A 17929-nucleotide genomic window follows, 5' to 3' on the forward strand; every position below is an offset into this window, starting at 1 on the left:
CCCATGGGATGTAGCTTAAAAAAGGGATGCAACAGACATCTCCTCAAGGAGGGAACCGGCTCTGCCTGCATCTTGGGAGCTCTCCTGAAGCAGCGCCAGCCTGTCCCTAAAGGGGCTTCCTTCCCTCCTAACCCGCTTGGTGGGATCCAGCTCTGATGTCTGGGCGATAAGAAATCTGCCCCCCTTGTATAGCACTGTTGGGGGTAATTCTTGACAAGTATTTGCCTTCTCACTCCATCTCCTTGAGTTGTGTATGTAACCTGCATGCGCGCGTTCATCTCTTCCTATCACCATGGTGTGGGAAAGGGGATTGGTGGTAGGAGAATAGCCTTGACTTCGTCGCCTAGTCACGTGAGGTGCCGCAGGAGCCACTGATTTCTAGCCGGTGTTCTCACATCTTGACACACCTTCTCAAACCAATGCAAAGAGCTAAGAAATAATACTGTAATAGCAGGCTGTTGAATGAGAAGACCAAGTCGATGATTCTGATGTCCTAGTAAATGAGGACTTATTCTGCTTTTTACATCAACGTATCAGTTCTGGATTGCTGTCCATTTCAAATCGGCTGGCCGCTTGTTTTGAAAGCAGTTCCTTTCGGAAATGACCTCAGGTTGCCGAGGGTGCATGTCACCCTGGGACTTGTTTGCTTTGGATAGATGCCTCAAATGCTGGGGGAAGCGTTCAGACCCCAACAGCATAATGCATACTCACCTCGTCAGTGAAATCTGAGGGAGAAACAGAGGTGTTGGGTTTTGCTTGGATGTCTTTTGTGTTTCTTCTTGGTATGATCTTGGTACAAAAAGATTGCCAGCCACGCTTCTTTGCAGTGATGGAAGGGGGTAATCGTCCTTGTTCCCATCTAGTCTTCCAGTCTAGATTCCTTATGTATTGTTTTCTTATAACTACTTCAGAGTTAATGTGCTTAAAAATCTTATAGCAGACTTTTGTTTTTCTGCATGTGAAATCTGGGCTTGTACTTACAAAAAACTTGAGCTAATAAAGTTGTGCTGCAGTTTCCTACATTGCTAAATATGGATTCTAGGAATACACCAAAACTTTTTAAACAAGCGTTTTGCTATTTCTACTGACCAGTCTACTAACCTTCTGCTTGTCACGTCAAACTTATTTACAATGCCTATTTTTCATGGTGACACAGGGGGAGAATGACAGGTAGCAATACCTGTGTTTAGATTGCCTAACATTTTCCATTTATAAAGGGCTCCTGATAACATTTGAATATTGTTATAGCTATTGTTTTCAGCAGGTCTTTGAAATTTAGCACAGAGAAATCACTGGTGCTGAAAAATACCTTCTGCTTTGTTTCCCGAAATTCCATTTAGGATTAAGTTTCTGGTGTAATCAGCAAAACTCTGGTGCAGATGCATCATAATGTTCATATTTTAGTTAAGATTGGATCACTGGCTACCAGCAGTGCTTGGAACTGCAGGAGCAGTTGTCAGAGCAGCTGCATTAGGTGTAGAAAGGAACATTTAGTTTGGGCTCAGCCAGTGGGTTCCTGTGATCCATGTCTCAGGCATGTGCTCCTTTCATGTCCCTTTGCAAGGAAGAAGGGGGGGGCAGGAGGAACTGCCCACAGAAGCAGTCTGAATCCAGCACATGGACTCATCACTCCCACTTCTGTCAGTACATCGACAGGGTTCCCCCATATCTTGATGAAAAAGAGATCAGGCCCACCGGGTGGCCCTACCAGCCCATCACTTCCATCTTCAGTGTAAGAAATGTCTCTTCTTGATAACCAACAGGTAACGATATAGCTCAAGTGGTAGCAGTCTGTTACTGCAACACTGGTGTGTTAAAGCCTATTGAAGTCAATGGAAGTGACCCAGTGGACATCAGAGGACCCTAAACCTGGTCCCTAGCAGTCAAACACTGCTAATGTGTGATGGCAGTGGCTATTAGAGGGCTATTCGTGTTGCATATAAGAGAATTACTCTTATCTTTTTCTTTAAAAAGAGAAATAATTTTAGAAAGTTTTGTACAAAAACTAGATTAAAAGTAAGCTAGTTAGCCAAGCATTTGGAAGATAGGAAATATTAGAATTGATTACAATAGTGTCAAGAACAGCAGGTCCCTGTTATGATAGGTACTGTGCAGACACAGAGTACAAAAACCTGCCTGCCTTGTGTGTGCTTTATGTCATGTTCTTTAATGTCAAGACATGGTATTTTTTTTCAACAGGACACTGCATCATTAAATACACAAGATGGACGGTGATCAGGAAATAATGACGTTATTTCTCTGCCTTATTTCCCTGCAAGCCATCCTTTCCTGAGTATACAGTCAGCTTATTCCTCATGGTGGCTTCTATAGTGCTTGCTGCTGTAGTATCCAAGTGCCTCACAAATATATTCATGCATTGTATTACCACATACATTACCTGTGAGAGGAGTATTTATTTCAGTTTCTCCAGCTATAACATAGTGATGAAAAGACGTGTTTGAGGTCACACGCTGAATTGGTAGCAGAAGCAGAGCTAGAACTTGTTCCTCAGACTCCCAGTCATGGGCACATGCCTCCAGACCATGGTGCTTTTACTGTCAAAGGCACTGAACTTTTACAGATATCTTTGACTTCAGTTACAAGTTGCATGTGTTCATTATATCTGTACATCACACCCCAAATGTTTGACATCCACAGAAATAAACAGTTAGTGGCTATCTAATAAAATTTTGGTTTTAGTGATGTGAAGGAAAAAATACTTGAGCTTGTTTCCCATGCTGATTTTTAGAGTAGCTAAAGGAGATGGAAGTTATCAACTCTTTTGACTGAAAGTGGGTGAGTAGGTGTTAGAGCTATTATTGCAATTGATTATCATCTTGCAGGAGGCAATATGTCAGCTTCTCTTAACTTGATTACTTGCCCCTTAATCAAGATGCTGTCCCCTGAAGCTAACAGCTTGTGAGCAACCGCTGTGTAAATACAGTTGTATCATACAGGTCTGGTTTGGGCAATACTATAGGAGTTTCAACTGTAAAAGTGGGTAAGAAATTGTGCTTTAAAAAAAAATGCTTAACAGCTACAACTAAAAGTACTAATTTACTTTTTAATTTATTGAGGTCAGTTGTGTTAAGGGATATCAGATCAGTATATGAGTAGTAAGTACTGCAGAGCTCTTTACTATTGTTGCCTGAACTTTCATAGTAGGCTAGTTGTATGCAATTAGATTGTGTATTATTGCTCATGTTTTACAAACTGATTAGGTCCTGCAATAATGACTGTGGAAATCCCACAGTAATTTCTCGAGAACAGGCCTGTTTAGTTGCCAGTTGCTATAAGTTATGATCTGTATGCTATATGTTATTCTTCCTGTACTCCTTAAGGCTGAATAGACTTTTAAAAAGCTCTTGTAGCTTTTTTAAATTATACAGTCTTTCTCTTCATAGTGAAATTCATTATTTTTAATAGATTTTTATCAGAAAAAGAAGGAAAAACTCTGGAATTTGAATTTGGTTTGTCAGATTACATTGCCAGAAAATAGAAATCCAATTATTTTAGTAACTGTTGTTTGCCTAAAAGTTTATTAAAATAAACATGAGTTTAATTTAAGGATTGGTGCTTGTAGTAAAGATTGGTTAAAACTCAGTCATTTATACATCATGAGAGAAGAACACCTGCTTTTGAGTTCTACTGTTTCCTCTTTCTGTTACTAGATTACAGCACTAATTTGTCACCATGGATTTTCAACAACTTCTTCAAGACTCATCCTGGGTTACTAATGATGTGCCTAAAAAGTTAGTGCTCATAATGAATAAATGACTGTATTACAATTAGCATAGTATATATGACATTTAAAAAATACAGAGGCTGAGAAAGCAAGATGAAATGGTCAAAAGCGGTTCTGTTAGACAAGCCATTGACCAGACATAGGGAAGAACAACACAACCCTTGTGCTGTTTATCTAAGCAGCTAACTTCTAGAATTTAGGAATGCATACAAGGCTCTTCATTTACACTTCTTGCATGACAATAAATGACCACCTTCTTGTATGTTTAAAAGGTCCAGCCTCAATTATACTTTAGTGTGTGTTTATTTTTCTTTACCATGTATTTCATGCACGTATTGCTTTAATATGCTGTTCTCTGCTTGTATCAATTAGTGATTGGAGTTCTTAATTAAACTTTGCTAGTACTGTTGACAAACATTTTAATGAGCTTAGTTATAGCATTGTAGTTTAAAGAAGCACCAGTTTTCTTTGTTATGTTTTACTTTTCTTTAAAGTTAATTATATACTAGTCTGTACTTCTAAACTTGTGTTAAATTGTCAAGTTAGCACAGTTAACACATCTGTGTTAGCACAGTATGCAGAATGGTAGTAAATGTTGTATTTTAGCACTCCTGGCATTTGTATGTGACTGATAAAACTTTGGGGTGAAGAAATGGCGTTGTTGCATATTATTCCTTGCAATTCTTTACCCCTCCCTCCCTCCCCCTCCAAAAAAAAATCCTTAGCTCAAGTTATCACAGTAAGTATAACTACAAAACTTGCCTAAAGACGGTGACAATAAAAAGGAATCAAATCAGAATTCATACAGAATGGAAATAACCAGGAATGAGAATTCAGAGTAGTTTACTATGTAGTGCTTAATTTGGTGAACAGCAAACAGCTTGATTCAAGCCAAAAACTGTATAGCTCATAAGACTGTGGCCTACAGCTGTATTATAGCATCCTGTAAAGGCTAAAGCTTAATTGGGGAGCAAGAGGTGAAGAGGAAAGGAAGTACTTTGGGGACTGTGCAATTATAGCAAAGCCACAGGGCACAGGGTACCAGGATTAGTTTAGGAATCTTTTTAAATGATTGGCTTTTTTTCTTAGCAAAAATAAGGCTAGCCGATGGCTTACCAAAAGTATGTTTAAATGCTAACTTGAAGATTTGCAGGCAGGTTCACTGAATATTTTAATTAGTTCCATACATTGGAATTTATTCCTAGTTTAAATTCCCTTGCTGAGATACCAAGTTCTACAAAATACCTAGCTCCCTTCAGGCTTCACTGCCTGATGCCTCTAGTGCAGTCGTTGTATAAAGGTTTATGCCCTGTCCATAGATAACACATGGTAAAATGCTCTGCTTCGGATTCATAGTTTTCAAAAATACTCTTCATGATTTTTTATGGATACTGCTTGGGTGAATTTGCTTTAGCCAAAAGCAACAATTTTCTCCAAAAATAAGTGATAATGGATTTCATATAAGGAAAATAAACTTGTTTTATCTTACGAATTATATCCATGGTATATGAATAAATTAATAAACAAGTACAAACTAGTAATTCCAATGAAATGGTTGATTCTACTTTGTGTCAAACTGGGATTGGAGTCTAATATCAATAGTATTTTTTTTCTTTAAAGAGGGAATGATTTACATTTGAATACTCTTGTTTTAGAATACAATTTGCTTTGCTAGCTGTTTAAAGATACCCTTCAAAGAAGGCCACAAGCTATGCTTCTAGTTTCTTTTTTTTTTTTTTTTTTTTTTTTTTTTTTTTTTTTTTTTTTTTTTTGTAGGATAGTTTACAAACTTTTTGAATTGAGGAAGTCTTGGAAAATACTAACACTTACATACCAAAGTAGGAAAAAATTCTGTTTATTGCACTTTTTAAGTACCAAATTGATTATTACAAAATACTGTTTTTTAAAGGGGAAACAAATACAATAAGTTAGGTGGAATATATTTTGTTTGTCTCTTTTGTCTTCAAGGTTTGGCTTGAGCAACAAGTTTGACACAGAATTTCCTTCTGTTCTGACAGGGAAGGTAAGTCTGAGTTTGCACTAAAATTTTAAATTTGAAGGGCATACTTCATTCACTAGTTTGGGTGTTACCCATGTCTAGAAGCATGTTTTTGGGTTCAGATAAAATCAATTTCAAGTAAATTGTGACAGAAGATGATTAACAACTGTCTACTGCTATGTCCTATATGAAATGATTTGGTGTTTGCCAACCAGTTCCTACTGTACATGGGTGCATCAGAAAAACTGCTTGCTGCAGTTTGTGTCATTGACAATCTTAGCACAGAAAGCCCCAGGACTAGCCCGAGGTACATAAGCAGTCCACATCAAACTAGGACTGGCCCCAAGCATCTGGAATCCAGAAAACTGCCTGTTGTGTAAATTAAATAACTCACGTTACCAGGCTTTCTGCCAAGTATCACCCAATTCATTTTTGGACAGTTTGTGAAAAGAAAAGTCTTTTTCTTAAATATAGTGAGAAGGAGTGGAAAGCAAGCCATCTTGCAGCTTTTCATGTAAGCCTGAAAACGGAAGTGCTTTGAATTATTTTCTAAATACTGTATAGCTCCAGTTATTCAGTTACTGTTTGGTAGTGATGATCTTTCACAGAAAGCAAATCAGAAAGAGGTTACTGCTGTGCTGGAGGAAATTTCCTAGCATACTGTCCCTGAGATTAGCAAGAACCTCTTTTTCAAATGATAGCCATCTGTTAATGAAATGTGGCAGTAGCTTTCTTTATTCTTCCTTTAAATGCTTTTATTTGTGTGTTCCTCTGCTTCGGACTTATGATTCTTTACTCCAGCTTTCTGGATTATTCTCCCTTTTTGTTCCTCCTTATTGCTGAAATGTTTCACTCTCCCAGTTTTCACCCCATATCATTCCTCATCTCTCTTTTCCAAAACAGATGCAGAGGAAAAATTTCAGGATTTGTTATTTTCCGTAATCACATAGCATGCAGTTAAGGCTTCACACTGCCTCTGCAGTCTTCTTGCAGTCACTGTTGAGTCATATTAACGTAGTACTGAAATGCATCTAGATGGCATCCTCTGTCTGGTTCTGACACATCCATCTGTTTTTTCCCCGTGGTATTTTTTTTTTTTCCTTAACCACAGTGATTACAATACTTGAGCTAAAAATCTGTCCGACGTTGTTTGGCAATCCAATTAAAATGATAAAGAAACAGATTATACCCCCCTGCTCTCCCCACCGATGTGTTAAAAGGCAACCTGGTAATTCTGGGCCTGATCCAAGATCCTACTAAAGTCAAAGGAAGGGATATTATTGTCTTTATTGGGCTTTGAATTAGAACCTATAGCTGGACTTTTGTCACCTTTTTTTTCAAGGGTTCTCTTCCATCTTGAGGCAAATGTTCAGGTTCAGTTCTTTGAGGTAAAGCCACAAATTAAACATGATTTAAAAAAGAATGTGAACATTCAATGGATATTTCAAAGAAGTATAATTTTCTATAATTGAAGCTACAACGGTAGAAGATATCTCCTAAGTAATAAATATGAAGGTATTAAAATAGAATTCAATAACTTTACATTTTGAATAAAAAAAAACCCTTATAGAAACCTTAATTTCTCTCACTTTTCCCCTCAGTGAGGTTTCCAGCACTATTTGGCCAGTGAGCATTTGATTTTTTTTTCCTATGGATTTTCATCTTCACTCAAAGATCTTGCTATAGGATTTTGTGGCTAAATTCTAAATATGGTAGTTTTGTAGATTTGCTCAGTTTGATTTTTTCAGTACTTTGTTTAAACAATTTTTAAATAATCTTTAACTCCTAGGCCTATAGGTTTAGGGAACAGGAGGTTTCTTGATTATCAAGAAGACTAAACTAAGCTAGAAAAGTACTATTCATGATATATGGCCCAATGGCATGCACAGCTCCAGGTGACAAGAAAATGACAGAGCCAGTGAACCTTAAGGAAGAAAGTGGAGCTTCCTGCCCTGATCTTAAAACAATAAGGAGATTAGTGTGCAAGGCAGGGAAGTGTAAGTCATAAAATGTACCCTTGGTATTGTGATCCAACAGGACATGTGATGGATAGAGTTTGTGATCATGATGATTGAAGGAGGCAGATCAGGCCTGCTGGGCTTTGCTTGCTCTCTTCCTCTGTTTGCAGATTCTCTTGCATCCTGTTGTAAAGTATTATGACACCCTCCTCCTTTTATGTTTTTTTAAGGCCTAAAAGGAACTAATGTCTTTTTACAATGTGTACTGCACGGCCAGAAGCTGTGTACTTATCTTTCTTTTCAAGACACAAACAAACTCTTCAAGTAACTTTCCAAATATCTCAGACCCAGAGTTTCTTAATTAAGTTTTGTCTGCAGGTGATAGCTGGTGAATTCTGTATTGGGAATTAACTAGAAACTTTCAGATTAATGTTTCAAAGCTACAGGTTCAGATAGGAAAAAGATTTAAGACTGTGGAAATAACTTGAGGAAGATCCACTTAGAAGTATATGTTCTGAAGGGCATCTTACCAATAATTTGGCACTAGATTGTTTATCTTGCTGAAATATGGCTGTTATTGATTACTTGATGTAAAAAATGCCAAGTCTTGGTAGGGTTACAAAAGAATCTCAGATATGTAGTGGCTTTTAACAAATTCCTCTGTCAGCTCAAAATAACCTGGTGTGAGTACTCAGGATAAAATTGGACTTTAAATTCATGTCCTTCCTGTTAACAAGTATTGTGTTCTTAATTGAAGATTTTGTGACTGTGTTGCTGAACTGTTGTTAAGGTATAAACAGGACTTTCTAATAAAGATGACCTAATGCTCATCAAGACTTAAGTATTTTGATTGGAGGAGGGGAGGGGAAAGTATGGCAGATCTACAGGAATATTTAATCATTTCTTGGTTTTCCAAACTGGTGGTTGTCATCCTTATTGTACAATCATTTTAACACAACAAATTGAAACTGAAGTATGTTCCACAACATTTAATTTTAGTGTATTAGAAGCAAGCAACATTTAGTTTCAGTTCCATAGTACAAGAGTGAACTGCTGGAAGTCTAGCTCATGTATTTTTTGTTAGGGCTTTATTTGGTGTCCTCGTTTTCCTGTGCAATCCGGCAAGAGCAGACTGATCTGTCTAGCTGTTTATACTGTCTTTTCCCATGGCATCTGAGCTCATCAAGGCCACTTCACAGGAATAATATTAAGATGCCATTTTATTCAGAAAATCAACTTTCATAGAAATGGCACAGAAATACTGGAATCCTGTGATTCTCATGTATTCTTTATTAGATGCCTTCAGTTTTCCAATGTGATTTATTTTTTCTTCTTGTCAGCTCTGCAAAATCAACCTGCAGTCTCAATAGCAAGCCGAGTCCTTGTTTCCCTCTTGGGTATTATTGCTACAATTAATAATAATAAAGGTTCCATAGACCAGTCATATGCTAGTTGCACAATGTAAATGTTTTCAATAGGTTTGCACACTCATATCTGCTAGAACTGGGTAAACAATTTTGTGGATGATGCAGAAGAGAATAGCATCTGTTTTTTTCCTGCAGCAGAGCTGGCTATACAGTGCTAGGAAAAGCAAGTTAATTTATTTTTTGTCATCAAAGTTGCCAGATGTGACTCTGTATACACAACCATCATGCATCTTGTAAAAGATGGTACCTTTTGTGTCCACTCAGATGTCAAAACAGAGCCACAATTTAAGGAACTTCAATTTTTTTAGGGAAATTAACTATGAATTTAGAACAGTAACTCAGTAATATGCTGAGCTTCAAGCTGCCTAGAAAGTAAACATCTGACATTTGTGATTAAAATTGTGAATTGTTAACCTGTGCAGCATACCATTAAGTCTTGTTTCTTATAATACAAAATTTACATTGAGTGCAGATGAAGGGTTCTTGTTGAAGTGCAGCTACTTTCACAATATCATAAATATTTAAATGGATCTCTTCCCCATGTCAGCTATTCTGCTCCAATCTTGTATCAGTGCAGGATTGCTCTCTAGACAGTTACAATTTTTTTTTTTTTACTTTACTGCAGCTCCGGGTCAAAAAAAGTGTATGTTTAAATGTTGATGGTTCAGTCCATACATAAAGTGATTGGAATTGGTCCACTTGTTTAAAAAAAAAAAATCCAAAAAACTGTTAATTGAAGAAATTATTGTGAAACTTATTCCATATATGGAGGGAATACATTTGTCAGAGAATACAAGCTTATTTCCTTAGTCAAAAAATGAACACTTCTCTGAAATATTTGCTATGTACTTACTTGCCTGTTCATAGTACCCAAAACACTGCCCTGATTGATGGTCTTGTGTTAACTGACTGTAGGCCTGGCTTATGTACAAATCCAGATCACCAGTGCCTTTAATGAGCAATGACCCAAATGGCCAGGAAACAGCTGTTGCACTTTCTGGCACTCACTGTTGCAGTCCTTCCATGGGCATACTTATGTGTAGAAGAGGATAGCAGAATCAACTCTTCAGTATTTCCTGGCCCCCTTTCTGTAGAAATGAAAGACTACCAGTGAAACCGACGCATTTCTGCTGCACAGAAACTTCAGCATAAAATGGAGCTGTGTTTGGGGATACTGCAGAAGTTGCCTATACTTGGCCTATGGCCTGATTCTTTGTGGGGTATTTCAGGTGTTGCTAGCATTTGATTGTCCAAACCCTCTGATCCTTTCCCGCCAGTCAGGATTCCACCTTAAAGTTTCTGTTTTAGGTCCAGACTTAAAGTTTTTCCGTGTACTGTGTATTTCTCAGAAATCCTTGTTAGAGTAATTCTCTTCCATTCTCTTCACCAAAAAAACTGGTCGTTGTATCGTAAGATATCGTAGGAGTTAATTTGTGCAAGAATCAATCACAGACTTACCAGTGATTGCCATTTAAGAAAACATTTATGTGGAGTGTAAATAAAGTTAATTTTCTTATCACAATATTAAAATGAAGTAATTGTAAAATATTTTCCTAGTCAAGACGATGGTAAAATAAAACTTTTTTTCCTGAAATAGCAAAACAGCAATTGTACAATTTACTGTTCCCACTGTTATAGCACTATTGAACTTCACAAAGGAGAAAGAAATAGATAAGTTGTAGAAGTTTTAATATGAAGTACCCCAAGTTAGCCTTCCTTGGGGGTTCTTTGTTTACTTGAGTCAAGCTGAAACATAAAAGTGCATGTACTGTGTGCACATTCAGGAAATCACAATTTATGTTTAAATACCGTGCACGAACTGTTCTGTATCATACCTGGCCTGCACAGCAATGGAACCCATTTTCTAGAGCACCCTTTGGTAAGAGTGCTCATAATGTCCCTGTCCTAGCATCCTAACATATGGGTTTAAGGTCTTTCCTTCATCCCACACGTTCAACCAGTCTTGTTGCTCTTTTTTTTTTTTTGTCTTTGCTCTGTGACTTCAATTAAGTTGGCATATGTTTAGTTGATAAATATCTGTTTAGGACGACTCTAGCACGTGTGCGTACGTGCATGTGTGTGTGGACACTTAGTCTGATTTTCTTTGAAGGTGGAGATGGTTAAAATTCAGGCTTTGTGCCCTGAGTAAACTTGCCTACATTGACAGCTTCATGGAAGAAGTCTTGAGGGCTTTGACATGTAACAGCATTCTTGTAAGAGGTGTGGTACAAGTGTCATGTAATGTCAAGTAGTTCTTCTGGGTCTTTGTCCAAGAAGCCATATTATCAGTTGGAGAAGTGTGTGGTCATTCAGTTTTCGAAGGGTTTTTTTAAGGATCTTAGCCTGCAGAAGAAACATTTGCATTTATCAGCAGTAGTGGTTTTCATATCCTTTGCATGCAAGACAAATGGCAAGGTACGCTTAGGTGTATTCAAAAGGTTGTCTTTTGGATTTTAAGATGCTCAGATCTTGTGTGCAGGAAGAGCCTGTGGAGCTGGATTCCTTTGCCTAGTGCTTAATGGAAAACTGTCAGGAGTGAGCTTAAAGTTCCCATAATTGAAGTCCCACAGTTCTCTGCGGTAATGGGGGGTTGTTTCTCTTTACTTAGTTCTCCCTTTATTCCTAATCTCAGTTTCCTTGGACCCAACAGAAGGATGGTTCCAAAGAAGGATTCAGAAAGGATGTCTTTTTCAGCATCTTTCTCTGGCTACTTTGCTATGGTTTCTTGCTTGAACCAAAGCAAGGGTCCTCTCTCCTTTTACTCTTGCTCTTCTTTGTTTTGTTTGATCCACTTTTTTCTTTCATAGAACAGGCTGTCAGAACACCTTCACTAGCTAGCATCCTGCCCCTGTGCTTTTGTATCTGTCAAGCCATGTTTGTTTTTAGGAAAAGGTAGACTTCAGACTGAAAACTGTCAATGTAGTCGGTCAGAAAGACACTGCTTGAAGTCTACAGTTTTGTCTAGCTAGATCACTGGTGGCGGCTGGCTGTATAATTCTGTGATCGTGTTAACAGCACAGTTAATGTGGCTGGGAAGCAACAGAGGCTGTCCTTTTAATTGAGTATTTTCAAGTTCTGTATAGTTTTGTTGACCAGGAAAGGGGTGAGGGGACATCACAGAAACAGCTGCCCATCTGTCAAGAATCCATTAACTGCTCCAGTGATTCCAGTGAAGTGGTTATTTTACTTGGGGATCTAGACTTCATTTTAATTGAAACACTGTTATACAGGGTTTTTTCCAGCTATTACAAAATATCAGATCAAGGAATTCTTGAATGAAAATAAGACCTTGTGAGTCTATAGTTAACCTTAACATGCAGTTCTTCTCACAATAGACTGGTAGATGTTAAGTTTTTCTTTTGTGTAAACAGCCACTGCAGAAACAGTGCTGTGTCAGAGCTTTACCAAATCTTCAAGTAGCACGATTCCTATATTAGACTCAAAAGATGGCCAGGATTCGTACTTCTGCGTCTTGAGAAGCTGGAAACATAGGAAGGACTTTGAGTTCAATGAGGGACACCACTTTAAGCAGCAAATATTCTTTGGGTAAACAGTAAACTCCAAGGGTGTACTATTGTCTAGAAGTCTCAGCTTCTGTTTTCACCATTGGGGTTTGAAGTTGGTTCTCTAGTTGGCTTTCTGGCTTGTAAGGGTAAGGCACAACTTATTTTTTTCCCCCTCCTAAAGATTTCCTGTTCTGTCCCACACAAAGTTGAGTGGATGTGGGAAATTTCAGTCCGGGTGTTGTTAACATTCTAACAATTTAAATAAAACTTTTCTGAATTTCTGGAAAGTATTATTTTGCCTCCTACACCTGAACTGTGCCTGAAAGTTGACCCACTTTTGAAAGTCTTTCAGAGTAAAGTTCCATCTGTGAGTTTTCAAAATTGCCTGTCATTTGAAAATCTTAGCAAAAATTTTACCATGGATTTCTTCCAGAATAAGTCAGTTCTCAAGAAAGAAAACTTGTCAAAACAGGAAGGCTTCAGAACAGCAACCCACTGTACAGATTGGTAGGGACCTACCTAATTCATGGGGGCTGCTCCCCAATTTTACAGATAGAACACGGGCCCGGGAAGCCATTTCGTGGGCAAAGCATGGCAGGCCTCCCATGCCTCTGCCCAAGGGCCCCCATCACTCTGCCCCTCGCTGCTTATTGGCTGTGGGGGCTGCCTGGCATGTGGGCCCACCCCTTGCTAGTGATTAGCTGAGGGCTGTCTATCATGCAGCTCCCACCACTCACCGCTGATTGATGGAGAAGGGTGAGGCTATGACAGGCAGCCCTCACAGCTAATCAGTGGTAAGGGTTGGGGATGGCAGCCATCTTACAGGCAGATCCTTTCCCCCCTGCCCTGGCAAGCTGCTGCAGCGCTCTAGTGCCCCCCCTGTTGGTTGCCCCCCCCCCACCTCCCCCTCCAGGTTTTGTAGACATTGCCTTATTTTGCAAAATTTCAAATTCATTATGTCCCTACAGATAGGCATGTCTTGTACTTCTGTGCAAGATGCATTTCCTGTAGTCTTCCTTTTGCCTTCTAGGTTGGTCTTAGCAGGAAGCCATTGCTAGAGTTGTTGGATCATACCACTTAGGAGGATTTCAGCAATTTGTTCCACTTCCATTAGTTAATGCAGCTTTTTCTCCGAAGGTCCAACTTCATCCTAGGCAAACTAGGCTTTCGCTAGGGAAAAACTAGCACTTTTTTTCTGTGTGAAATGGCAGTTTTTACCTACAAACTGAACAGACTCTTGTTTCCATGGAAGCCAAATATCTCTTTCATTCTTGCCAACCTCACCAATTTTATATGCTGCACAGCTCTAGTCCTAATCTAATTTTTTAGGGGTCAGGTGTATTATTTACAGGACTGATTTATTATTCATTGCCAGATAACATGGAGGAATCTATTTTTCAACTATTAGAACCCTTCCCCCCACCCAAGCATTCAAGGTAAAATGGGCTTGTTCTAAGAAAGTGACCTTATGCTAAGCGGTCTGAGCAATGGGGTGGATTTGAATTGGGGGATTGATTGAGGTGGCTTTGTTTCATGCCTGATAATTGTATCCATGGTGTCACTTATATGTAGAGACAATTGGTATGAAAGTAGTTCTGTAATGGCTTCCAGTTAAAGTTCACCATCTCTGTTGCAGGTTGCTCCAGAAGAATTCAAGACCAGTATCAGCCGAGTGAATGCGTGCTTAAAGAAGAATCTCCCTGTCAATGTAAAATGGCTGCTTTGTGGCTGTCTGTGCTGCTGCTGCACATTGGGTTGCAGCCTGTGGCCTGTTATCTGTCTTAATAAAAGAGTAAGTGCACATTTCAAAGTGGCATTGTCGCTGTGGTTTGCAATTACTGTTACCATTAAATAACCTTAAGTAAGTAATAATGCCCTTCTTTATTTCAACCCTTTTTTCTATATCCCAGCTGCAGCTATAAGTCTCCCCTTTAAAATATTTATGCATGTAATCTTTAGCTTATAACTGTCATTAGTAAAATACATAGCTTATAACTGTCATTAGTAAAATACATAATTTATTCAAGTAAGCACCTTTGAATTATCTGGGTAGACTTTTTGGATCTCTGAGCAGTGGGTTTGATTAGCTGATGTCTGGGAGTTCCTTCCAGCTCTACATTTCTATGATATTACAAGTTGCTTTAGTAGAGTGCTGCTAGAGGAGCAGTTGGTCCCAGAGACTGTCCTAAGTAGAGTGAAGTGTTCCAGCTGCTCTTCTTTTCATCCAGGTGTAGATTTCTGAAAGATGAAAATGATTTTGCTTCCTAAACAGTGGCTTTGTACCGCAAATATTCTGGACTATTGATTCAGCTAATTACATTTCATTATGTCTTAGGAGCAGCAGAATTTGACTCTTTATATTTGAATATTGCAAGACTCACTTTCTTTCCTGTATAATCTCTTAACAACATAAAGCTGGACAAACAGTAACATCTTCTTTGTAATCAGTGTTCAAAAAGTATTCCTTCAAAAAAGAAGGGAAAAAAATCTAGGAAAGATTAAAGAAATATAGTCCTGGTTTTATATTTAGAACTTGCATACTGCAGTGATGGGTAGGCGGATGAGAACAGGATGGGTTTCAATACTGACAAGTGCAAGGTACTGTACCTGGGGAGGAAGAGCCAGCAGCATACCTACAGGCTGGAGAACTCCCTTCTCGTCAGCACAGAGGCAAAAAAGGATCTTGGAGTCATTATTGATTGCAAGATGAACATGGGCCACCAATGTGAGGATGCGGTCAGGAAGGCTAACCTCAACTTTTCATGCATCCACAGATGCAACATGAGCAGGTCCAAGGTGGTGATCCCCTCCTATGCGACATTGGTCAAGCCATAGTTGAAGTACTGCATCCAGTTCTGGGCGCTGCACTTCAGGGGAGATGTGGACAGCATTGAGAGGGTCCAAAGGAGGGCTGCTCACATGGTATGGGGCAGCAAGGCAGGCCCTATGAGGAGAGGCTAAGGTACCTGAACCTGTTCAGCCTCCACAAGAGAAGGCTGAGAGGGGATCTGGTGGCTGTCTGTAAACTTACCAAGGGGGACCAGTGGGGAATGGGAGAGACCCTGTTCCCCTGTGCAGTACCTACAGAACTAGGAATAACAGCCATAAGTTAACTGAGAGTAGGTTCAGGCTGGACATCGGGAAGCACTACTTCACAGTCAGGGCATCTGGGATCTGGAACCAACTTCCAAGGGAAGTGGTGCTCGCTCGAACCCTGGGGGTCTTCAGAAGGAGGCTAGATAATCACCTTGCCGGGGTCGTTTGACCCCAGCATCCTTTCCTGCCCATGGCAGGGGGTCGGACTTAATGATCTGCTCAGGTCCCTTCTGACCCTACCAATTATGAAACTATGTGATGGACATGAGGGAAGTTCTGGAATGTAACATTACACTTTGTACTATACTTTTTGGAGTATCAGTGATTGGAAAGCCATGGAATTTGTCTCTAAATTAAAGCAGTTACAGTCTGAAGATGCATCAGGACAATGTAGAAAAAACTTTAGATAATAATTAATTGAAGAGTACAAAAACCTGGAATAAGACCTATCCTCAGCGAGATGCATGAGTTATGTGGCAGAAAGATGCATTAAATCCTAAAACTGTTGAGCCACAAGTTGTTCTTTGAACTGTTAACTGCTTTCATCAGATTGTTGCATGAAAACAATTAAGAGACAAAACTTGAATTGGAAAAATATAAACCCCAAACAGTCAACATGTTGTTTTACTAAGCGTAGTGTTTGAGGGAGCTGTGAGAGGGGATCATAAACCAGCCTGTATGTATCCAATAATAAAATGATGTATGTAGATCAATTTTAAAATAATACCTGATTAATGTTGTTTAAGGACTGAAACTCATTACACCCTGGTATAAAATATAGAATAGGTTTTGTAAGTTTTTGCAAAATTAACTACTCTCAGTTTTTAGTTTTAATTTCTCTTTCAAGAAGAGCGATTTACCCAGCCTTAGTTATATCAGAAATAATTTAAATAAAAGTATAGAAATTCCCTAAATATTTTGAATGGCTGTACACATTTGTCTGGTTCTGTATGAAGTTAATATGGATGCAGAAAAAAATTACTACTTCTAAATAAGAGTTGTTTTGTGTTAATATTTAGTCAAAAATAAATGCAGTTCATTTTTATAGCACCTGGCAACAGATTTAGAAAATCAGATTTAAGTATGCTGATTAATTTGCCTTAAATGTTTAAGTTTTATAGATTGTAAGGAGCTGGAAGGAACCTCACGTGATCATTAGGTCCAGCCCCCTGCACTAGGCAGGAAGGACAATTGGGGTCAGGTGATCCCAGCGAGGTGACCGTCCAGGCTCCGCCTCAAGATTTCCAGGGTAGGTGATTGCACCACCTCTGGAGAGAGTTTATTCCACAGTCTAGACACCCTAACTGTGAAGAAGTTTTTCCTAGTTTTAAGCCTGAAATGGTCTTCCAGGAGTTTGTGCCCATTACTCCTGGTTTTCCCCCACGGGTGCCCTGGTGAACAGTTTAATAGATTTTATAGACATTAGGGCTGGAAGGGACCTCGGAAGATCATCGAGTCCAGCCCCCTGCCCAAAGGGCTCAGCTGGGGTCATAGGATCCCAGCAAGATAAGCATCCAGTTTTCTCTTGAAGGTGTTCGATGTAGGTGCTTGAACCACCTCCGGCGGCAGGCTGTTCCAGACCTTGGGGGCTCGGACAGTAAAGAAATTCTTCCTTATGTCCAGCCTGAAACGGCCTTGTAGTAGTTTATGACCATTCGACCTAGTCATCATCCCTTGGGGCGCTCTGGTGAACAAACGTTCCCCCAGATGCTGGTGGTCACCCCTGATAAACTTATAGGTGGCCATCAGATCACCCCTGAGCCTGCGCTTTTCCAGGCTAAAGAGCCCCAGGGCTCTCAGCCTGTCATCGTAGGGTCTGCTTCCCTGACCTCTGATCATGCACGTGGCTCTTCTCTGGACTCTCTCAAGCTTCTCCACATCCTTTTTGAATTGTGGAGCCCAAAACTGGACACAGTACTCCAGCTCCGGCCTCACTAAGGCCGAGTACAGGGGGAGAATGACGTCCCGGGATTTGCTTGAGAAGCATCTATGGATGAAAGCCAGCGTTTTGGTCGCTTTACTAGCCGCCGCATCGCATTGCAGGCTCATGTTCATCTCGTGGTCAATGATGACCCCCAAGTCTCTTTCTTCCATAGTGCTAGCCAACATAGCACTGCTGAGCCTATAAGGATGCTGAGGGTTTTTCTTCCCAAGGTGGAGAACCTTGCATTTATCAGCGTTGAACACCATCAGATTCT

The 17929-nt window shown here is 39.5% G+C and overlaps 1 protein-coding gene across 9 annotated transcripts in view; it reads left to right on the forward strand.

Moving 5' to 3' along the window:
• The window catches only part of LOC102387622 (cysteine-rich hydrophobic domain-containing protein 2-like), a 30813-nt gene that overhangs the window by 408 nt on the left and 12476 nt on the right, over positions 1–17929 (forward strand). For 4 of the 9 annotated variants that reach the window (XM_006032117.3, XM_025213798.1, XM_025213799.1 and 1 more), the window contains exons 2-3: positions 5714–5768; positions 14272–14427. In XM_006032117.3, the coding sequence (XP_006032179.1) occupies positions 5714–5768; positions 14272–14427 (211 nt within the window). The other 5 variants (XM_025213802.1, XM_025213800.1, XM_025213803.1 and 2 more) reach the window with 3 other exon arrangements.

The sequence above is a fragment of the Alligator sinensis genome, unplaced genomic scaffold, assembly GCF_000455745.1.
Source record: "Alligator sinensis unplaced genomic scaffold, ASM45574v1 scaffold626_1, whole genome shotgun sequence".
NCBI lineage: Eukaryota > Metazoa > Chordata > Crocodylia > Alligatoridae > Alligator > Alligator sinensis.